At 39.5% G+C, this 24,718-nt stretch overlaps 1 protein-coding gene across 3 annotated transcripts in view; it reads right to left on the minus strand.

Moving 5' to 3' along the window:
- Positions 1-24,718, minus strand: part of PHIP (PHIP subunit of CUL4-Ring ligase complex) — a 118,334-nt gene that overhangs the window by 86,033 nt on the left and 7,583 nt on the right. For all 3 annotated transcript variants that reach the window (XM_075087135.1, XM_075087134.1, XM_075087133.1), the window contains exons 5-7: positions 21,151-21,301; positions 20,938-21,036; positions 10,045-10,205 (exon numbers count right to left, since the gene is read on the minus strand). In XM_075087135.1, coding sequence (XP_074943236.1) covers positions 10,045-10,205; positions 20,938-21,036; positions 21,151-21,301 — 411 coding nt within the window. The remainder of the gene's footprint in view (positions 1-10,044; positions 10,206-20,937; positions 21,037-21,150; positions 21,302-24,718) is intronic.

The following is a 24,718-nucleotide window of genomic DNA, read 5'->3' on the forward strand; positions in this document are numbered from 1 at the left end:
ATCCCACATAACTACAGAAATCCTACACTGCCATGGCTTTATTTAGCTGCTCTTCTGGACAGCCCAATTCCCAGACACCAACTTGGGAAGTTCTCACTGACACAGCCACTACATGTGAAGTAGAGCTGTCCCACTGGACAGCCAGGCAAACACTCCAGGGAACACTTTCAAAAGGAATCCTGATACATCCTGCAGTTAGGAATGCATGAAAGGATTTGGAAAGCTTTTGTTTGTTTGTTTTTGCCTTTTTTAAATAAATCCTGAACTAGCCTGTTTATGTTAATGCTGATGAACACACAATTTCTTTCCCCTCATTTCCTTAACTTTTTTAATGTAGCTCCTATTAAAAAAAAAACCAGTTCTCTACTTGAAAAGGTACCTAAATGTTACTCATTACGTTAGTTCAGATTCAAAACTAGTATCTGAGAGAAGGAGGGGAACAGCATACCTGCAGTTACCTAACAATTACACACCCATTCTCATTTGTAGCAATACCCTGCAAACCAGGCAACTTCCTCAGGCTTACTTTTTGTTTAGTGAACAAGAAGTTCTTTCTGGCTTACAGGCAGTTATCCACAGCAGTTTCTCTCTTCCTGTTTTATTTATATCAGTTCAGACAAGACACATATCTCAACACAAAGAAATACAACTATAGGCCCAGTTTTTGAAACAGTAAGAAGAAAGTTGATTGTATTTAGGTACATTGAGGGAGCACATTTTTCTACGGAGCACAAATACAGGTTGCTTCTTTACAGAAGGTCTTGATCTCTAACATCAGTAAAAAGGCTTCTTTGGAGCATTAGTAATAATATAACCCAGCAGAATGTTTTGCAGGGGGACTCTAGACATGCAAAATCAAGATAATTTAAAACTTTACTGTGTATTTTATTTCTGGACTGCCTTGGCAGGTAATTTTGATCTACCGGCTGCCGTGCTTCTACTTCTCCTCAGGTGAGCATGACTTTTCTTCCTTCCCAGCTCTTCAAAAGGTGCACCCATGAATGCAGAGATGTGGGCAAGACAACTTCGCCCATATCTCTTCTCTATTTGGCATAAACTTTTGAGCCTCCAATTAAGGTTGTCAAATTCTGTGTCACTGCATGCTCATTTTAATCAAGTAATTCTATTAAGAGAAGTTCCCTCTTCCACGAGCAGAAAAGTATGTATTGAGATTTCAGATTTCTCTTTGGTCCTCCACAGATGCAGAGGCTGAGCAGCAATCAGCACTACAGAAGAGTAGCGCTCTGAACATTTAATCTCGATACTCCACTAAGGACTGCTTCCATGTGCAGTCTTGGTTAGTTACTGCAAGCAGCGACCAGTTTCTACTTCTAAAAGAGGGATTGTGGCAGGGATTTGCCTATTTGACAAAAGAGATAATAAGGGAAGATTGTTAGTAATTACGTTTTCTGCCTCCTGAATATGGAGAGCAATGGGAGAGCCTACACTGTTTCTACTTACGCATAAAACTTCCATGCTGAAATTCTGTGGTACACATTTGCCTTCTCTAACTGCTAGACAGCTACAGCGTCAGCCCAGGGAAAACAGAGTCTGTAGAGTTCAACAGCAATGGACAGACAGAATCACAGAATCAGTGATGTGGGAAGGGACCTCCAGATATCATCTAGTGCAACACCCCTGCTCAAGTAGGATCAGCTAGGGAAGGTCACCCAGGATGATGTATCAACCATTCCTGTTTCCTTATCTTCTGCACATTTACTGAAGGTACCCCGTCTCCCATCACCAGGTCCTTAAAGAATATGTTAAAAAGTACTGGCCTCCAGCTGGACTTCATGGCGCTAATCACAACCCTCTGAACCTGGCAATTCAGGCCATTTTCAGTCTCACTGTCCGCTCATCAAGCCTATACTTCATCAGTTTATCAGTAAGGATGTCATGGGTAACAGGGTTGAAAGTCTCGCTAATTCAGAAGAACACCCACTACTGTCCTTCGCCCAACTTACTCATTTCAGCATAGAATACTACCATTTAGAAAGGAATGATTTCCCCTTCATAGACCCATGCTTCTTGTTAATATGTTTGGAAATGGCTTTCAGGAGGATTTGCTCCATCACCTTCTCAGGTGACTGAGATGAAGAAGAATGGTCTGTAGATCCCTGGAACAACCTTACTGAAGACAGAAGTGCCATTTGCTCTCTTCCAGGCCTCAAGAACCTTTCCTGATCATCACAGCCTTTCAAAGATAATCAAGAATGGCTTCACAGGGTCATTGGCCAGCACCCTCAGCACTTGCCTCTAGCAGTTTCCCAACAGGTCCCAGGGATTTGTGTATGGCCAGTTCATTTAAACATTGCCTGGCCTGATCCTCCTCCACCAAGGAGAAATCTTCCTTGCTCCAGACTTTCCCTCTGGTCTCAAGGACTTGGGATTCCTGAAGGCAAGTCTTGCTACTAAAGACTGAGGCAAAGATCACATTGAGCATCTCACCTTTTTCCATGGCCTCTGTCACCAGGTCTCCTGCCCCATTCCTCAGCAGGCCCACATTTTCCATAGGTTTTCCTTTGCTGCTGATATACTTGAAGAAGCCATTCTTCTTGCTCTTCACATCCCTTGCCAGATTCAACTCCAGGCTGCCGTCAGCCTTCCTAACCCCATTGATGAACCTTCAGAGAGCGGCTCTGTGTTTCTCCCAAGTCCTCTGTGCCTGCTTCCACCTCTTGCACCCTTCCTTTTTGTGTCTGAGTTTTGTCAGGAGCTCCTTGCTCACCAACGCAGGCCTTCTGCCACCTTTGCTGGCCTTCCTGCACGTCAGGATGAACCATTCTTCAGTCTGGAAGAGGTGATCCTTAAAAAGCAGCCAGCTCTCCTGGACCCCTCCTCTCTGCCCCAGACCATACCCCACAGGATTCTTCCAAGCAGGTCAAATTGGGCTCCTCTGAAGTCCAGGGTTGTGATGCTGCTTTTTGCCTTGTTCCCCTCCTCACAGGATCCTGAGCTCCATCACCTCATGGTCACTGCAGCCAAGGCTGCCCCGACCTTCACATCCACAAACAGATCTTCACTGTTCCTAAGTGTTGTGGGTTAACCCCAGTAGGTGGCTAAGCACCACACAGCTGCTTGATCACTCCCCCCTCAACCCCAGTGGGACAGGGGAAGCATGAAATAGCTCTTTGGGTAGTTCGGGTCATCTGCCTAGTTCTGCCCCCTCCCAATATATTTGGGGGGGGGAGGGGGAGAGGGAGGCAGGCAGGAGGAAAGCAGAGTAGGAAACAGGGAAGGCCTTGGCCGTCTACAGACATTGTTCAGCAATAGCTGAAACATTGGTGTGTTATCAGCATTGGTTTTGTCACAAGTCTAAAACACAGAACCATACGAGCTGCTGTGAAGAAAGCTAACTCCATCCCAGCCAGCCAGGTCCAGTACAGGAACTATCAGATCCAGCTGAGCACCTATTGCCAGCTTCCCAGTGGCCTCTGCCAGGAAGCTGTCATTGATGCATTGCAGAAACCTTCTGGATTGCTTGCACCCTGCTGTGTCACCCCTCTAGCAGATACCAGGGTGGTTCAAGTCTTCCAGGAGGACCAGGCAGGTGGGGCATCTTCTAGTTGCCTGAAGAAGGTCTCATCTACTTCTTACTGATCAGGTAGCCTGTAGCAGACACCCACCCCAGTGTCACCCATGTTGGTCTGCCCTTTAACCCACCCATGAGCTCTCAGCTGGCTCATCACCTGTCCCCAGGCAGACCTCCATGCATTCCTGCTACTCTCTCACATAAAGGGCCACTCCCACTCCTTGTCATCCTGGCCTGCCCTTCCTGAGGAGGCTGTATCCATCCACAGCAGCACCCCAGTCCTGTGAGCTGCCCAACCCCACCCCACCTCTTTTGGTCCCAAGAAGATGGTAGTCCTGCAGCTATACTGAGATTTCCAGTTCCTCCTGCTTTTCTCCATAGTGCATGCATTAGTGTACAGGCACTTCAGATGGGCACCTAGTCAGGCTGATTTCTCACAGCGTGAAAGCTTTCCCCATAATCTACTTTTTGATCTGTGTGCGTACACCTGGGGTGTACCCACCCTTCAGCCCTTTTTGCTGTTTTCAGGGTTTCTCCCGTCTTCATCACCCCACATTCTTTGCTTACCCACCTGGTCTACCATTTCCTCATGTGACTGTGGTTTGTTGTCCCCCTCCCACATCTTTCCTATTCTAATGCTTTCCTCATCAGGATGACCACCCTGTTGAGAAAGATGCTTTTGCCCCGTATTTGCCTCTTATTCTCCTTTTTACATCCCTCAGTATCTGTAACAAAAAGCTTCCTCTCCCCTGCACACTTCCAGCTCCTCCACAACTTCGAAATCACCGAAACCCTTCTTAAAGCTGTTCTAAAGGGAAGTTACTCTGTCATTGCAGTTATAACATGAGCCAAAGACAAAAGTACCGCATAGATAAAACTGCACATCAAACCACCCTTTTGCTTTTACACTGGAAGCTCTATACCTCAAGCACACTAGAGCACCTTACTAACAGACACAATTTTCCAAAAATTTGGACAGTGCCACAACTCTTTCCTGAGCATTAATCTTCAATTTTTCCAATAGCCTTAGGGCATTATCATTAAAAAAAAAAATCAGAGTAGTCCAGCAGCAAGTACAACCCAAATTCTGTAATTTCTCTTAATTTCATCTAAGCTAGGACTTTGGTAGTCATTTTAACCACAACACAGCAACATAAGTATATATCAATCCCATTATTTGGCATGTATGTCAGAAGCCCTTCTGAATTACCTGAGAACTTCTTCAAATTGTAACCTCAAACTGTAACAAGCATTTCCAGTCTTTGCTCTTTGCCCCATCATGTTAGGCTGTATGAATATGAAAACCAAGTGCTCTGTACTCTGATTTTATCTCTTTCTCTCAAAACCTGTATCAAGCCATTGAAATGACCATTTCTTTCTAGATCACTTGTTCTAATTCAGACCGGTTGAACTAAGACTCAATAAATCAACCTACTATGCATCTTATTCTACCTTTATTGCTGCATTTAGCTCATCTCAAATTCTTCTATGAAAAGAAAGTAAACCACCTTCAGGAATAGGTTTTTATTAATAGGTAGAACTTGGGACCTGTCAATAAGATGCTCACCTACCCAGAACATCTACAAGAAGAAAGAAGATTCAAGGATCTCTTAAATTTACTGTTGTTTAACTGCATTTAAATGTAGTTGTTAGCATTTAATGCTTTTGAAAATGCTCCAAATCTTACTTATATTGAACACCTTGAAAGACACAGTGTTATTCATTAAAAAAAAAGTTTATATTATTAGCTTAGGCACAGAGCGTTTCTGACAATCGTACACACAGAGGCTAATTTCACTTATAGATTGATGTATTCACTTTTACTAAGTTGCCGAGAAGCTAAAGAGAAGGAAAATGAAAGAGGAAAAAAGTTGCTGAACAAGCGCAGTAATGCACACTTCCAAATCTATTCCGATGAACAAGTTAACACGGGTTTACAGCAGAACTAGCAAGCTTGCTGTTTAGAGCTTTATAAGCAGTTTAGAGAAAAAAGGGGCCTTTTTTCCCCCCTCTAAACTCTGCTATAAGCTGCTATAAGCTCTAAGCAGATTCAGTTTTAATCCCTTTGCTTCCTTAAAACAAACATGCGAGCACCAAAAGCACTGATTTGTTTCCCCACCGTGTTACTCGATTAAGTTTCCAACACTGTTCCTGTGTTTCTACATTCATATTTGCACTTCTGTATATAAAGCTTCACAAAGTTTCAAACTCTACACCTACTTGATGTAACTATTACCTGAAAAATAGTATCAACTCATTCTGTTCTACTGGTACCACAATGTGAGACTTAAGGGTGTGAAGAAGTTTGTGTATTATGCTCAAAAGTGCAGTCACCACCAAAAAACCCCAGGAAGTGGAGGAGACAAAAACCACGTGTGTGTGTAAAATTGATGCTTACAAATAATAGCCTCACTATGCAAAAGAGGAGACCTGAAAGCAGAAGGAGGGAATAGGGAACCCAAAAATTCCAAAACACTCTTGGGGGTGGAAATCACTCACATGTGGATTTATCTTTCTCAGAGCAGTGCATGCATGAGAACAGAAGCAAGCCATGAGCATTAAACTGCATCACAGTCTAGAAATCACAAACCACTGGGCTTGTTTTTCTTGGAGCTGCACAAATTTAAAAAAAAATACTCTGTCTACAGGACTATACATAAAACATGCTTCTGCAATTCTCACATTGTACAGATCAATATTATGAATAAGCTACTGACTTTACAGTAAGCTTACAGCCTGCAGTCATTTTACTGGATAAACAGATTGTTCAAAGCACAGAAAAAAAAGAGAGAAAAAAAGAAAACCAATAAACCAAACCCTGCATTATAAGACCCCTAAAATGCTCCGTGCAGAATGTAACTGATGGAAAGCAACCTGTACATGCACAACTTAAAGTTGTAAAATAGTAAGCAAGAAAAGAAAAGCTAGTTCTGGGGCCTAACGTCACCTTGAGGGTCCCCAGAGGTCTATTTAATAACAGCAAACCAAGGAAAGATGATCACCATAAAAGCAGCATGCTCCCTACCAGCTGGCTATAGTATAGCTATAGAGGCACATGTTGTACATCTCCATTGCAGAGAACAATCAGACAACTGTGAGCAAGTCTCAACAAGAGAAAGGAAAACAAAAAAAGGAGGAAAAAAAGACTAAGGTCAAATTGTAAATTGTGTAGCATCTTGGCAGGATAACAATATTAGAGCTCAAATAAATTTATGAGATTCTGCCTGAACTTAATAGGACAGTTCACAACTCTTAAAATATTGTTGCAGTTCTACTAGCAAGGGCATTGGCTTACACCACAGCTCATGTTTCCAAGGTTATGTCTACAACTGCTACAAATTATGTGCCTATTAAGAAGCATTTGTCAAAAGTGAATCCCAGAACAAGTTCAGCACCAAGAGAGAACTGATGACAGCATTGCCAAGGTATGGAGTAAAACTGGTTCACTTTACTACCATTACACAGACTTGTGGGCTGAAGTGGAACTGCCAAGAAACATACAAATTAATCTTGGGTTGGAAACCTTACATAGATGATTACACCATGCTGTAGATTATTCCCTAGAAAGAGTAATCTCAGAGGAGACAGGAAGATAAAGCTGGGCAAAAAGGAAGTGGCCATCCTTCTTTGCAGTCAGAAAGTCAAGCAGTGAAGGAACCAGAAGAGACAATGCCTATTTCTATTACCCTGCGTGGCTTCTGCAAGTCACGCTTTTCAAGAGATCCAAAATACACAGCCTCAGAAATAATTAGGTTTTCTTCAGTGATGGCTGATAGGTCTTTTAGCTGTGTCTTTCCAAATAAAGAAGATTTACAGTTTAATTGCGGTTCATTAAAAAAAAAAAACCCTAAATTACCAAGAGAACACAGTTTGTATATTTTTGTATATTCGGGGGGGGGGGGGGGGGGGCGGGGGAAGAGGTTGATCTTCAGAAATCTACAAAATCTGTAAAATATAAACAGTCATTGCATGACCTACTAGCTAGTAGGAAAACTGCATAATGTCCTGTTTTCACTGCCTTTAGGCAAACTAAGAGCACCTTCTTCCTAGCAAAGATAACATCTCCCAGAAGAGTATGACTCAAAAATATGCTGAGATCACTTTCTTTTCCTTTTAATTTGAAGCAGAACATAAGCAGGACTTGAATTTAGAGGCTTTTAATCCTTCAGAGGTCAGGAGGAAAAGAAAACAGTTATGATGCATCTTCTAGAACCAATTATAAATCTAAAACAGCCTCTTATCTCCCTAATGTCACAGTGAGTGCTGGAGGTTGTAGAGTAACAACACAGAGCAAGAACGATTCCCTGCTGATGCATGCAAATTTACATGCTGGCAAACAGACGTGTCTGGAATGAAGTCTGCCTTACTTTTGATTATAAATTCCTATTTCTATTTACTGCACTAGAGACTTTAGAAATTGTAATGATCTAGATTGAAAAGAACTGGCACCATTTCATTATAGAGACGCAATTACAAGTCAGTTCATGACTGTTTATCCACTGACTACATCACACCAGCTACAGTAACTTGGATTTTACTGGAATGTGGAACACAACCCACTGGTCTTCCATTTGTCAGCGACTGCTTAAACATCTATACAAAACCACCGGATTTACCTGAGAACACTAAGGTAATAAGTTCTGTCCCAGGTGCCCCAAAATGAAAATGCATCAATTAATTTCTATGGACACTTTATTTAACACTAGATTGAAAGTCACGATGATCTAAACTGGGACCTTTTTCAAGCAGCCATACCAGGACACTGCTGCATCTGTCACAGCAAAGGACTGCCAGCAAAGCTCTGGAGTTGTAGAAGCAATCTTGCTCCCCCATTTTATTTCAGGTTCTTCTACTTTTTTTTTTTCTCTTCGGGGGTGGGGGGGCAGGGGGGACAACACAGGGACACGGATGGGACAACAAATTGCCATTACAGTCAAGAGAATTCTCTCTTTAACCATTTTTAAATCAGACTGCAAAATGCAAGGGAGTGTGCAACAAGGAAGGATCATTGCAGGTGCACCCAAGAGGACATTTAGTTTATTTCTGGAAGAGGAAACATTTTAAGAACATGGGAATGTTTTAGAAAAATTAAGAACCAGAAGACTTTAACAAGGAGTTTTATGCACTTCCATCTAGGAAGCACAAACGTAAGTTTTTATTTAGAGGCGCACAGGGTGAGCATAGGCGATTTTTATACTTGGTACACGAAATCTCTAATCCATCCTGCCATGTCACATATAAAATAAACCCACAACAGAAAGCCCTTTTCCCAACAGGTTAATTGCACATAAACTCCACAGCATAAGAATTTAATGGCTGCGACTGGTGAGGAACTTAGCCAGCTGATGAAAGCTAAGGAGATATGGAAAAAAATCTCTGCTATGTCTGAAGTAATAAGTGAATAAATAAATAGAAACCTGTTTGAAACACTAAGTGTCCCAAACCTGCAACACACATCCCTCCACATAGCACAGCAAAACATACATGGATGAAAGTGCGAATTATACTTAAAACCGCCTTGAAAGAATTTTATGTATTGCAGTCCTAACTTATAATGTAGAACTGAACAGTTACTTCCACCTGCATTGTCCAAGTTATCTGCTAGGAGGTTAGAAAGGACCCAATCAAGCTCCTAGATCCACAAAGGTATCAATTACGTCCAAATAATTACATTTGTGGGAAGGCAATAAAGGCAGCTGAAGTGTCCCAGACTGGCACAAGGTATGTATTTACGAGATCTTTGGCTCTACTAAAATTGACTGCTTACCAAGAAATCCAAAACGCACTCACATCTATCTATTTTTGCAATTTCCGTTCCTTGGGAAACGGCAATTTCAGTACTGATTTCAGACATCTGTCCAGTATTTAAAAAAAAAAAAAAACAAACAACAAAAAACGAAAATAGTTAAAAGTACTAAGAACATTGGTACAAAAAAAGTTCCTGGGATCTCAAAGACAATTCCTTGTGAACCAACATTCATTACAGCACACTGTCTGAGTTTTCAGCTTTCTAGTTTCCATCAACATGCTGTACCAAATCTAAGTGTATCACCAGGCTGTTAAATTTAAAGCATGACTATTAATTTTAACAGAAGTTATAGAAAAGAGGGAAAATAATCTTTAATTATGTTATTGATTGCCCTCTCTGACTTCCTAATGAAATTCGGTGCTGACGGTCCATTCTCTTGCTTATGTTTTTGCTAGAGGTAAGTCCAGAAGAAAGAATCTACATAGGGTAATTTCCTTCCACTGAAAATAACCTGAGTTTTCTGCCTGAACTACACAGATCAGCAATCACCACCACACCTAGCTTTAAGACATGTATGCCGAAACTATCTTAACATGCAAGCTGGCATGGTTATTAAAAAGCATATATGAGAGTTACAGTAGTAAAGCATTTATCTGCTCTTGAGACACAACATCAGTACATTTAGGTTTTGGAAACAATTAGCTGACACACTATCTGTACTTTAAAAAAAAAAATCTATAAAAATAAAGATTTATTTACTTACAGTAAATATTCGCCTGCCAGTCCGATCAAAAGTTACACAGTATACAGAAGACAAGTGTCCTAAAATCCGTTTGTGCATCTTCATATGTTGATAGACTGCAGTTGGAACAAGGCGTTCAAGTCTGTATTTTCCATTTAGTTTTCTTGAAAACAGGGTATCCACTACCAAATGAGGAAAGAAAAAAGAAGAGACAGCATTTATATTAGGTTCCTAAACTAAAATACTTCTCCAGGACGGAAAGTTTATTTCAACACTGGACCATTTGCCATATGAATCATTTGTTACAGTAGTTCTCTCATTTTGCCATAGTTAGGGAAAAGTACATACAAAAGTAGCCTGTAATACAAACGTGCAAAAAAGTACCAAAGTGCAAGGCAGAACATAAAGATGCAATAAACTTTCAACTTTAAGTGCCCAAACATATGCTTCTCACTTTATACCTAGCGTGAGAAATTCAGGACTGACGCAGCTTCCATGGAGGAGTAAACTACTACAAATTTAAAAAGAATAAAAGCTTCCACACAGCTATTAACTCAAGATCAGCAAACATTCAAATTTTCTCCAAGACAACCTGTTTTTTAAGGTCTACACAATCAATCATTTATCTCATTTATCCACCACTTGCAAGGCAATCAATTTTTTTTTTTAAGAATATTGCTACCCACTACAGCTAAAGAAATAAAAGAACACCAACCAAAAATTTACATACAAATTTACCAAAACCTTACAGAAAATTCTGATTTTGACTAGGAGAACCTTGTTGAAAGAGTTTGGGATTTTTTCAAGTTTAAAAGCTAAGAGGTTCCAGGAGCAGGGATCTACTTCGTTTTAACAAAATGGAAATCTTCCGTCAAGAAATTCAGTAAAGAAAATAAAGCTCACTAAGTTTAAGCTGCTACTCATGCAATGATAAAGCAACAGAGTATAACGCTTATATGTGTGGCTACATAGACGTTAGTCAAACAGCCCCCCATATCGTCATTAGGCTGCAGAATGGCAGTGGCAACACATTTTATATTCAACGGAATTGTGATAAAGCAGGTAATATATTCTGATCTCCAGCTTCTGAATACATGAAAAGTGAAAACATAAACGCCCAACAATGTCCACAGCACTACACACACATGAAAAACAGGATCATTGCTAAGAGAGGTAGCGGATACTTCCATTACTACTCTGGTGACCAAGGCTTTGTCTGTACTAGTGAGCTGACCAGCATAGGTCTGGGCACTGAATCACATTCACTCCAAGGATACTGTGAAACATCTACAAACCTCTTGCATTGCTTGATTTTGGCCCAGACCAACCAGATACTGGTTCATGAGTCAGCACAGGTCAAAACTACATTAAATATACAAACTGGATTGTCGCTGCTCTATAAGGAGCAAAAGCACTTAGTGGTATGGACAACTGCCAAGCCCATTGGCCTCAGGCCATAAGAACAGCCCTGAAACATTTGGTTAACTGTCTACATAGCCCAAGGATTCAAGGAAGTTTTCCTAGTTCAAGATGCTTTGTGAGGAAGCAGGATCATTAGCTGTGGAGCAAGGAACTTTTAGTCAAAGCAGTCAAAGTGCTACCACTGCCTTAAGGCTCTACTATATCCTCTTCACCCTCCTCTTATACAAGGAAAAGATACAGTTGCATTGCTTTATGACATAGCTTTTCCTTGCTAACAGTCTATTTTAGAACAGCAGGAAATAGAGATTAGTTCAGTTACAAGATAAATCTACTTTCAGTTTCTGACAAATTATCCAACAGGTTTTGGTTTGGGTTCCCCCCCACCCCCCTTTTTTTTGTTTGTTCTTTTTGTTGGTTTAGGGTTTTTTTAATAAAAAGCAACCCCCAAAAACCACACCCCAAAAAAACCCAAACAACCCCCCACCAACACACACACACACAAGCAGAATAATGAAGGTCTTTGTCACAGCAATAAAGCGAGCTTACACAACAATCTCAACCTACTCAGAAGTTACCTTTTGTCTGCTCTTAATGTAAGATGGAGACGGTTGTTGAAAATCAGCTTCTAGCAGAAACTTCAAATGAAACCATAGCTCACAAAAAGGGAAAAAAGCCTAACTAGAAATTTAATTTGCAGTTGTGTTCTGTCAATAAATCAAAGGTGTAAGCAGACTCTTTAGGCTAAAACAACCAATGACTTCATTTAAGTATGGAATTTTTAATATACATCTGAATTTATGAAAAACTTTTTAAAGTACTTAAGATTAATTTCAAGTTTGTTTGGTTTAAATCACTGAAGATTGTGTTTAACAGAACCTAAGCCAGTGTTTCTGATAATATTCTCACTGATGTGAAGTAGTAATGGGCAGCTTGCTACTAATTCACATATCCCATGGAAACTCAACAGGCGAAATGCCCCTTGTCCAGTAACAACCAACCTAATGGAGGAAATAAAAGGCAATGCTGTGATACTGGAAACAAGAAGACTGGACCTAACTCACTCTTTGGCCTTGATCAAAACTTAAAACATATAAAATTAAGTGAAAGAAAAAGTGATTTGACATGGAAAAAATCCAGTATTATGAACTTACATTCTACGGGAAGAACATTTTTTACCAAGATGATACAGTTGGTGGGGGTCGGGAGAATCAAACTCCTGCAGGTTTGAACACTGCCCATAAACTCTTAATTTTTAGAAGACTTCTCAAACTGGTTTTTTTGTTGTTTTTGTTTTAAATTAGATTCTCACATCCACTACTGTTCTTCAATATGGCCTCCCAATTAACTATGTTTACATTTACTCTCACTGACTTTGCCATGTGATCCAACTTGATTTCCCTAACTGACCTATTCCCACCCTTTATGCCAAACACCGATGGCTCCAATGTGTCACTTGCACACTTTGCTAACAAAATAGCGTTTTTTTTTCTCCAGAGTACAGGTAAAAATTAAAAATAGCTGTGTCTCAAAAATAAATTCCTGCAGCTGAACAATAAAATTGATTTTTCTGGTACAAGCCAAGGTGAGAAAAGCTACCAACTGTTAATAACAATGCCTTTGTACTAATTATAGGACTTTGGTTTTATAATGATTGTTATCCATATCTAGCATCAACACTTGTCAGGCCTTACATGGCCTCTAATCTATTTTAGCTTGATTTTAACTGCATTTGGAAAAAAGTGATTTTAGAAACCCCTATCACAGCAAGTCTAATCTCTCTCTTGTTTTAGCCACATTAGCAGTTTTCTGTCTTTGCTTAAATTTTGCTTGGCCTCACATAAATGAGTCAGCATGAACAAAGGCATTAATCACAGGAAGAATGATAAGGTATAAGCAGTTAAACAGCTGCAGTGGGAGCCACAAACCATACGTAACAAGAGAGGGAAGAAGGATGAGCCTTTATCCCAGGAAGGGTTAGAAAGCACTGGTTAGGCCTTACAGTGAGTCGACCAACACGAAGAGAAGGTTGGAAGGGAGAAAGAAAACAAAAGAACAGAGCGCCTGCTCCCTGCTGGAAGGGCACTGTGAAGTGGACACTGTACAGAAAGAACTCTCATCCAATGCCTGCCCAACTAAGGAAATTAAGATTAACTTAGCTTTCCACGCCTGTCTACTACTCACACACAAGATCCCGCTTTGAAAATAAATAAATAAAATTTAAAACATACAAACCAAAAAAGCAGATGTTACTAAGTGGTTGTTGTGCAACACATGATGACAATCCACCACGTACTTCCAAACAACATTTTGGTTTCAAAAATCAGGATTCTTCATATTTAACAATGATGTTAACTGATCAGTAGAAACCAGTGCCTGAGGAAGCTACATATTTTGTTGACATTTTGAACATGTGAAAAACACTTTGCTACAAATTTTATCATTTAAGCAGCTATCAATTGTTTACCAATTGGTTCCCAATAAAATGCATCAGCTTCTAGTTTTTAGGTAACTGGGCTCATCTTCACACAACGTGACCAGCCTCAAAGACTGAAAAGGTCTGCTATCACAGACCCACAGAATGGCTGAGGCAGGAAGGGACCTCTAGAGATTGTGTAGTCCAACCCCCCCCTTACTCAAGCTGGGTCAGCTAGAGCGGCCCAGGGCTGTGTCCAGTCAGGTTTTGAATATCTCTAAGGATGAAGACTTCGCAACCTCTCTGGGCAACCTGTGCCACAACTTTCATCACTCCGAAAAGGTGTTTTCTTACCTTTGAATTGAACTTCCTCTATTTCAGTTTGTATCCATTGCCTCTGTCCTGTCAGGAGGCACCAATGAGAAGTCTGGTTCCATCTTCATCCCACCCTCCTATTCACAACTCCATACCCATTTATAACACACCCCCATGCTTTCTCTTCTCAAGGCTGAACAATCCCAGCTCTCTCGGCTTCTTGTACGACACGATACCTCAATCCCTTCATCACCTTCCTGGTCCTTTGCTAGACGAGCTCCAGTCTCTCCAAGTCTTTCTTCTTCTGAGGAATCCACAACTGGACCCAGCACTCCAGGTGTGATCGTACCTGCACTCAGCAGAGGGGGAGGAACACCCTCGACCAAATGACAATGCGCTTCCTCAAGCAGCCCAGGATGACACTTGTAGTTTTTTGTGCAAGGGCACACTGTAGACTCAGCGTTTGACTTGTGCAACACCAGGACAGCCAGCTCATTTTCTGCAACGCTGCCTTCCAGCTGGTCAGCCTCCAGTGTCCACTGGTACATAAGGTTATTCCTCCCCAGGGGCAGGACTTTTGCACTTGCTTTCTGGAACTTCATTAGAGTCATGTTGTCCCACTTCTCCAGCCTATCAAATTCCCCCTGAATGGCAGCAGAGACCATTTGATCCATCAATTACAACTCCTGATTTTGCACTGTCTGCAAACCTCGGTGTTTCATTATCCAAGTTATTAATGAAGACTTTGAACAATACTAGCTCTAGCATCAACCCCTAGAGTACACCACTAGCGACTAGCCCTCATGCCAGTCACTGGAACTCATTCTGCTGATCACAACCCTTTGAGCCCAGCACTTCTGCCCGTATCTTATCAGTTTGTCAGTAAGAATGTTATGGGAGCCAGTTCAGAAAGCCTTGCTGAAGTCAGGACAAACAACATTCACTACTGTCCCCTCACCCTCCAAGGCACTCATCTCATCTGAAAGGCTATCAAGCTAGTCAGGCATGACTTCTCATTCATAGATAAATGCCAACTATTCTCTACCACGTTCTTGTCCTTAGTACATTGGCTTCCAAGAGTATTTTCTTCATCACTTGCCCAAGGACTGAGGCAAGGCAGACCCACCTTTAATATCACAGAGGCTCTTTCTCACCCTACTTCAAGAGAGGAGTGATGGTTTTTTCTCTTCCAGTCCACAGGAAGCTCCCCTGACCACCAGGAAGTCTTAAAAGATAATCAAGAGTGGCCTTGCAATGACATCAGCCAGTACCCTCAGAACCCAGGGGTGCATCCTACCAGGGCCCACAGACTTTCGTATGCAGTTTGTTCAAACATTCCCTAATCTGATCTTCCTCTACCAAGGGAGTCTTCCTTCCTCCAGACCTCCCCCGGATCTCTGGGGCCTACAATTTATGAAGGCTGGTATTATCAGTGAAGACCCAGGCCAAGAGGGCATTGAATATCTCAGCTTTTCCAGCTCTTTTGTCACAAGGTCCCCTGCCCCATTCAGCAGCAGGCCCTGCTGCTCCTTCTGCTGCTGATAGGCCTGTAAAAGCCGTTTTTGTGGTCCTTCATGTGACTCACAAGATTTAATGCTGGAAGAACTTTGACTTTTTACTGCAGAATCACAGAATGCTTGAAGTTGGAAGGGACCTCTGAAAATTATCTAGTCTAATTCTCCTTTGAAAGCCGCATCAAATACAAAAAGTTGCTCAGGACCTTTTACTAGAGTTAAAAAAGAAAAAAAAATGAAGTGGGGTAGGGTGAGAAACATGGAACTCATTACCCAAAGGCTCTAACCTTAAGCTCAAGGAAAAAGGTTTTGGTTTTTTTTAATTAGGGCCAGTCAGAAACCCAAACATTGAATGGAGAGTTGGGCTCTTAAAACAAGTTAGTAAAACGGAACTTCATTTTTTAAAATCTCATTTCTACTGTTACAATTCATTGCTGCCAACAACCTTAATCTGAAAAACACACATCTCAAAGAGCCAAGATCAATCTTATTTGTTTGGTTTCCCCCCAAACAATTTAAAAATCAAACATAAATATAAAGCTGATGAAGGTAAAGTGGTGTGTTTTCAGTGGAACTTACAAAAGGGTGTAGATTTTCTCCCCCTCAAAAGGCACATACTGAATGCCTTGAAAGCTTTAGAATGTCTCCAAATTACTCCCCACCCATAACAGAACAAGCAGTTCAGGGAAAAAGAGCAATCTGCAAAAGGAAGATGAACATGGGGGTCTGAAAGATATGGCAGTATTTACTATACTGATTTTTTTTCCCCCTTTGGCTTTCTTGTTTTAGTTACCAAAGGGACCAACTTCATCACCTTATTTACATGGTCTTACCCTGGAATGTGAAATATGCCTTAGCGATAGGAGATAGTAATCTGCCTTATCCACTTGTCAGTGATAAACCTACTTTGATTTTGTACCAAATGTAAGTTACATTTTTAAAATGTACACACAAAAATATCTTTCATTTTCTTCCCTTCTGGAGTTGTATTTAACTAATGAAAGTTCTATTCTGAAGAACAATCCGCCTTTGTTCCCCTTCCATCTGCACAAAAATGGAACCAGATTCAGAAGGAACCTAGAAGGACACCTGAAGCATATACTTCACTTACAACTTTTAGCTATATTTAATCAAGTTTCATAACTCGAGATGCTAGACACACCTCTAATGAATACCCAAGCATTCAGAGTTGTTAAAAATAGTAATAATAAAGAGATTGCTAGACTCCTCCCTTTCACTCTCCAAGCTAGGAAGACAACGTATCAAGCACCAAATTTGGGGTTGTTGGGGTTTTCCCGCCCCCCAAAGATGTCCAAGATCAAAAAAGCAGCTTGAATTGACTTCTGCCTTCCTACCATTTTTCTGTTCAACTTCTAAACTCTATGCAGTATCCCAAGTCTCCTGGCTTATAGATGATTGTCAACTGATTGTAAAGTGGTTAAGCTAGCAATTTGATCAAGCCAGAACTTGACTCAGAATTTCTTGAAGGTGTAAGTATACTGACTCCTCACTGAAGCATTTCTGAAAATATAAAAATTCTATGTACATCTAAAACTTTACATACAAAATCAGTTGCTCAATGAAAGTAACTGCCAGCCCTTATTAATTCAGAGAGGTAGGAGGGATGATGTTTGGAAAGGCAGAAGGTAAAACCAAATAAAATCTATACAATCTCAAGCATTTCCAAACTGTTCCCTACTTCAGTGCAATCCCACTTGCTTTCACTATTATTTACTCAGTTTGTATTTTACTCAAAGTTAAGTACCATAAGACTTCTACAGCTCAGTCCTTCTTGCGTAACAAGAAGTCATTTATTTAAGTATAATTCACTCAACTTGAATAAACATGTGTGACAAGACGTTACTTTTACACAGATCCTTTAACACGAGGTGGCCGTTTCTTTTAGGTTTTTTTACTATAATTAACAGAATAATATAGTTACACAAGATACTCTTAGGTTAGCTTTTAGGCCTGAAGTATTTACTCTATTTCTAAAAACAGACATGTACACCACTTTCAGAACCTCACATTCTCTTTACAGCCGAAACAGCAGCATCATTTAATAAAGAAACTGTGAGAAAAGTACAAAATGCCTCAGAGCTTTCCTTGAAGTGGACTATTCAGCAAGACCATGAAATACTATTTTTGAAAGGCAGATATATTCATCGGTCAGAAAAAAAGTTCTTTGTTGTCTGGGGCGAACAGCCAGTCTCATTCAGGTCTTAACACCTGTGTGACCAGCTTCCCCAAGAGGTTTAAGCTCAGACCTCTCAAAGTTTTATGCTTTGGTTCTATGCTTTTTCAGCAGTTCCTGAAAATTACTGAAAAATACATCTTTTCCTGTTTCTGCATCCAAGAAAATGGGACCTTTAACAAAAACTAAAGTACGACACAGCTCTTTTTGTTCTTAATTAAGCACTTCAGCAACTTTTTATAAGATATGTTGCACAACTGGACACAGATCGTTCCGTATTCAAGTTTGGTTTATCTTTATTATGTTTTACAGATATTCTGTAATTTCCTGAAGAAGTACATATTTGTACAAATGTATTTTAATTGCATATAAACCAGCTACCTACAAGGCAGCAGGTATATTGTACACAAAAATTTAATTCTAAAGAACATTCCATCAGCATCATAATTGCATTGGTTCATCAGGCTAGGAAACAAATTAAGATTTCTGTATGTTCAGTGAAACATACATTAGGTTTTCCTGCACAAGATAGAAAGACTTCAGTATCTTTTCTGTTCCTCAACTATTAGTGGGTTCTCCACCTGAAATACATACAGGCTGAAGAATAAGAGGTTCCAATTGTGGTTTTTTTTGTTGGGCCAATACATAAAACACAGCCTTCCCAGGGGAAAATGGAGAAGTTATTTAAGGAAACCAAACAAATTTTTAAAGTTCCATTTATAAAAGAAAAATCATGTTCATTATTTTGTTGAGAGGATCAGACTAAAATAGGATAAATAAAAACCAGTGGTTTAACACACAGCTCTGAACCAGACATCCAAAAAATCCAAATACACTTCACAGTTGAAAACATTCAGTTACCAGCACTTATCTCAATGTTTGGAAAAGGAAATTATTGGTCATGAAAAAAGTGATATGTTGAAATAACTGTAATTTTGCACATATTCAGTGCTCTGCAAAAGGCTCAATGAAAATAACATTTATTTTGAAAGCCTCACTTGTTCATCCCTAAAAAAAGAGTCTGAAAGGTATTTTTCTGTACATTTAATTCCGCTACCACGGTGACTCTACAACTTTCATTGAACTCCAGCCACTGTGGATTTCACACAGCAATCTTTCTCCCTTTAAAAACTATATACCATGAAGCAAGCTACAGTACAATGCAAAACAGCCCTCTTCCACTCCCACTTCTCCAACACGTTTTAAAATGTATGCCCAAATAACAGAAAAGGTAAGGCAACCAGTAAAGAAGTTTTAGCTATTAGAAAGCTCAGTCCTCCAGCCACCTTGCAGAAATAGCTGTTCATCTAGTCCAAATTTGCCAGGTTTACGATCTTCAAGCCAAGGCACATCCACTCAAGAGGGAAAGTGATTCTACCCAGCAACAAGCACTTTCTCCCCCACCTCTAGAGCAAAACACAGAAAAAACTCCCTACATTAATACCAAAGGAGCAGCTCTAAACAGAACCACATTGAATGGATGGGGGTGCCACATGAGGGTTTAAGCGAACCACCTCTGACATACTAGCTGAGGCGGCTCTGGAAACTTAGCACTAAACCCCCCGCAAAACCATGTTCTCTTCCTATATTCCAAGCATCTACAGAAACATCATGGAAAGCATGCAATTCCTGCTTCAAGATGGAAGAACTACTAGGACACCCAAATACTCCACCATCTGACCAAGCACAAATTGGCTGTGCTGAACTTAAGAGCTTCTTAGCTCCAGTATGCTCCTGCTGCAGCTTTTAAGAGAACTATAATTCTCTGGGTAAAGAGTAATGGCATGCATTTTGAGATTTGATTCTAAGCTTCTTTAACATTAGAAATAAATAGCCAAAATTAAGCTCTCTCAATTATTTATAGATAGATAGATAGATCGATCTCCCAATTCATGGAAAACTTACAGGCTACCAACAGCCTCCAAAAGGAGTTTAAAGATTGAAAAATTGTAACAGCAAGTTACCACATTAAAAATGCCTCTGTTCCAAAAAGAATCTGGCTAAATATTTGTACACAGTTACTTATTAGTTCCCCAAATGTATCTTCAGTCTTTTTGCCAAGAAAGAAACCTTTGTCTTCACAGCAGCTGCACCTGATCAGGAGCCAATCAATGGGATATTCTCTGCCCACTGTCATCCAACACTGCACATCTATCTGCAACTACTGTTTTGGTATAAACCACTACTGTTTTGGTATAATCCACACCAGTAATTTCATCTTAACCATTCTGCTTCCCTGGACATCAGCAGAGAACAATGAAAAGACAAGTGATTTTGCCCATTTTCCTCTGCATGACAAAAAAAAAGAAAAAAAGATGCTTCTTAAAGAAACTCCTAAAATATCACATCGTTATTCTTCTAGCAATTAAAAAACACATATCTTCTTGTTAAAAAGGCGAGACCTAACAAATATGTTTTAATGACCATATGAGAGCTTAGAAATAACAACTAAAATAGAATGAAAGAAAAAGAATACACCTGCCATCCAGCTTCTCATTTTTTCAACAGCACAGACAGCACATGCACGCCTCATGATACAGCACAGCAAACTGAAGCACAGCTACAAAACTACTGAATGGACCAGAGAGCAGAAAGAGTAACTTCTACATGACACTTAAATCTTTCCAAAGAAAACCATTACCAGTCTATGTGACATTCTTCCCAACAATGGGTGCAGGCCATGCTGTCCTGGTTTTAAGTTGTTATATAGTACTAATTATTTATCTACTGACAGCTTTATTACACCTTTAAGAAAGAGAGCTTTATTTTTATGTATTCACTGTTGAGACATGTTATATGCCATTTCATACTTCAAATACAAAATCAGCTTCAGAGCAGAGCTAGTATATGAATTTACAATACCCATTTTTCCCCCACATACAAACTGGTAAATATGACAACATATCATCTTGATAAAAATAATACTAAAGGTAAGGTATGTGACACAAACAAGGACAAATATAAACAGAACTACTACTTAGCTCTCAACATGGCAATAATCAATCACCCTGGGAGTTAGGTATTACAATGGCAATGCCATAATAAAATTGACTTACCTATACTAGGTGGACTGCCATAATTCACAGGGGACTCTGGAGGCCTCCCACAATGTAGTGCAGCAAGAGCAGATCCCTTCCACACAACATGTTTGCAACCTATTTTAGAAGAATGACACGAAAAATGTAGGCAAGCATTTTTTCATGTGAAAACGCAAAAAAGGCATGAAATATCAAGAACTCTCACTCAAAATAATAATAAAATTTTCATACTTTTGTTTGTACGAAGCAAAGACTGTCTGCCAGCTCCTAATAACGTCTGCACTCCAGGGACACTTTGGGGAATTTCTTGCTCTAGAAGCGGTCCAAGTCGATGGCATATTTGAAGCAAGTGATCAGGTGCCAAGTGTCTGTAATATTTCACCTATTATATGAAAGAGCAAACATAACATTTTATAAAGAACATAATATTTTTAGGAATTACTGCTTTAATTTTTTTGTCTTCCAGATTGTTACAGAAATTCGTAAGAAAATTATAGTATATTAAGGATAGAAACAAATAATGACCTTTAAGTACAATAACTTATTCCAGCTGGTCCTAATTAATTCTTCTGTTCAGCACATGCCACTTAGTACAGAGAACTGTTGGCATTTACTACTTTCTGACTTTAAGGCACAGTTGGCCACAGACAAACTCCTTTATAATCACAGTGAAAAATGTAAAGTCTAAAGTAGCGATCTGGTCAATTTAAGTTACTGTAAGATAAAGATGAGACAAAGATTGTAAGGATGGTGACATTTACAGAATTCTTGGAAGATTCACCCAGATAAATAACATCACTTTGTAGAAGACAACGCAAAAACATTCTGCCTCAACTCACCTAAGTTCCAAACAAGACCATGTTGAAGCTCTGCAATGTTTTTTTTTTGGTTTGGTTGGGTTTTTTTCAGCTAAAGTTTTTGAACAACAATGTTGGCTTAAGTAATTCAACTTTAGCCTATATATTAGGCTACAAACACGACCAGTTTTTATAACTGCTTATTGTTTTCAATGGCACAGTACCAAAACAAGCTCCTACTCTCAGCAACAGATCTTCTCACCACCTGATTGCAACAATGTTGAACCGGTATTAATGACTGCCCAGATAAAACCAGTTCATTCTTTTGAACTATTATGAATTTAGATCAGAAGATCACCTTATATGACAAAGAAAAAAAAGCTCTGAAATGTATACATGACAACAGTAAAATCCTATTAACATAGAGCTTTCAGTTAAGAAATAGCATTTTTTAAAATGCATAAGCCATTGTCAGCTTAGAGTATAGCAAAAAAATTTAAAATAGTAAAACTAAGAAGGAGGACAGAAACTCAGTTTTCTCCAGTTCTTGTACAGGATTTGGCACGTAGTAGTTTTATCCTTCATATAGCCTAAAATATGTCTTCACAGTTTTACTTTGCAAAAGAAAAAAAAAGAAGTACCGCAGTAAAAGCTTGTGATGTTTTTGTTATTCTGCAACTAGAAAAGGCCATGACTGATACTTGAGGCAGCATGATGCTCTGTATCACACCCAATTAACAGGAATATATATGGTTCTTCGAACGTGCTCCTATCTTGCTGATGCACTGTAATTGCTTCATGTATTCTAGCAATTTGTTAACATAAAGAGCACTGATGTCTGTAACCAAGGCTCTGGAAAAGCCTTGCTTACGCCAGTAATTCCCACCACCACCAATGCAACCTTCTAGCAAAGGAGGAAGTTTTCTCTTGCTCCCGTCATGGTTTAACCCCAGCCAGCAGCTCAGCCCCACCCAGCCGCTCACCCACTTCACCCTGGTGGGATGGAGGAAAGAATCACAGAAGAGTAAAAGCGAGAAAACTCGTGGGTTGAGATAAAGACGGTTTAATCAGTAAAGCAAAAGCTGCACATGCAAGCAAAGCAAAACAAGGAATTCATTCACCACTTCCCATCAGCAGGCAAATGTCTAGCTGTTTCCAGGAAAGCAGGGCTTTCCTTCTGTGAATTATATTACACTTGTAGAAGGCCTTGCAAGCAGTCTGAATCTGACTGCCTGAAAGTTAAATGACTTTTAAAATTCATGCAAGTTAAAAAAAGGCTTTTCTTTAAAAAAATATTAAAATTATATTTCATTTTTTTGTAAAGTTACAGTTGATCGTATAGACCAATTCACTTAAAATTACTACATTTAATGACATGAGGCAGCCACCCTTAGAAGAGTGGCAAAAAATAATCCACTGAATTCAGAACTTGCTATTCTGATTGATTTTCCTTACAAGTAATATTCAAATAAAGCTTGTTTTTTTCTACCTAAAGGAGGAATCACAGTCAAAATACATGCTTAAGAGCCCTAAAATATCAGAAGAGCCATAAGTAGCGACAAAGCTACATACATTTTCTGCCATCAACAGCCCTGATCTATTTCCTTACCTTTTGTTCTCCTTCGGTCTCATCAAAAAGGGCGCAAAAACCTAGTGAATACTGCCCTTTGTATAATTCTATCTAAAAACAGGCTTCACATCTACAGAATCTGAACCTGACTAATTATTAATCTTGGAGACATCTTTTGGTTTAACCACAAATACCAGAACTAGAGAGGCAATACAGTTGTCATTTTATCCTGCTCAACACCCTTCAGTTTTACACATGCTCACAAATGCACAAAATCTGAAGTAAATGAAGCAAATCAGCTTTAACACATTCCAAAACTACAGCTAGCTGACATCTTGAGTCATACTTCTCATGATTTGTCGTAAGCCATGTGTTCCCTTTTTATTTTAGCAGAAACTAGGTAGGCTCAATTCCTCATGCTGTTTTTAAAGCAAATGTTTTAAAAAAGGGGGATCTATTTGTATTATTCTTGATCATACCTGTTAAAGATCTTGTTTTAATATATACCTTACACCCACCCTATAGCCTCTCCTTATTTAAGACCATTTGTGTGGAAACAGCTGCTTATGCCAAGTTACGCAGTAGTTTTGTTATGCTTCTGCACAGCATTTGTCTGAATAATCATTGTTCACTACTAAACCGCATTTGCAACCAGCTCATTAACAAACTGATTCAACAATACTAAGTGAGCTGTACGCTTAAAAAAAAAAAAAAAAAGAAGCAACACTGGCAATCTAAACACTTGTCAGTTCCAGAAAGTTTATAGAACTGTTTCATGAACCACATACAGTCAACATTTGGCTCTCATTTTCCTATGTAAGACTAAAGCACACACAAGAAACTTTTAAAAATAAAAAAAAGTAGGCTTCATTTCACTGTAAAATCTGCTAGGGAAAAACCCTCTTATTTTATTACAGGTTTTATTTGGACTTACTTCTTTCCCCTCTTCTCCTTCTATAAAGGAGGAAATGGTGAACTTAAATAATCTATTCAAAAGAGGCTATTAAGTAAGTTTTCTCCAGATGAAGTAATTTCTTCTTCATCAAAAAATAAAGAATATTCTATTACTATTGTTGAAAGAAGATTACTTCAGTTGGAGGGAAGCTACAACGATCATCTAGTCCATGTGCCTGACCACTTCAGGGCTGACCAAAGTTAAAGCATGTTATTAAGGTCATTGTCCAAATGCCTCTTAAACACTGACTGGCTTGGGCATCGACCACCTCTCCAGGAAGCCTGGTCCAGTGCCAATTTGTATGGGTGACTATTAGCATTAAAACAGAAGTCACAAATTTAAAAAAAAGTGTGTAACAGAAATTCACCTTAGTCCTGATTCTTCCTTTTTGAAAAAAGGAAAGGACAAGGTAAGGGAGTTTATTTAACATACTAAAAACCAAATAGTGGCTTGGAAGCTAATATTATTTGGATTGTT

Source organism: Phalacrocorax aristotelis, chromosome 3 (genome assembly GCF_949628215.1).
Source record: "Phalacrocorax aristotelis chromosome 3, bGulAri2.1, whole genome shotgun sequence".
NCBI lineage: Eukaryota > Metazoa > Chordata > Aves > Suliformes > Phalacrocoracidae > Phalacrocorax > Phalacrocorax aristotelis.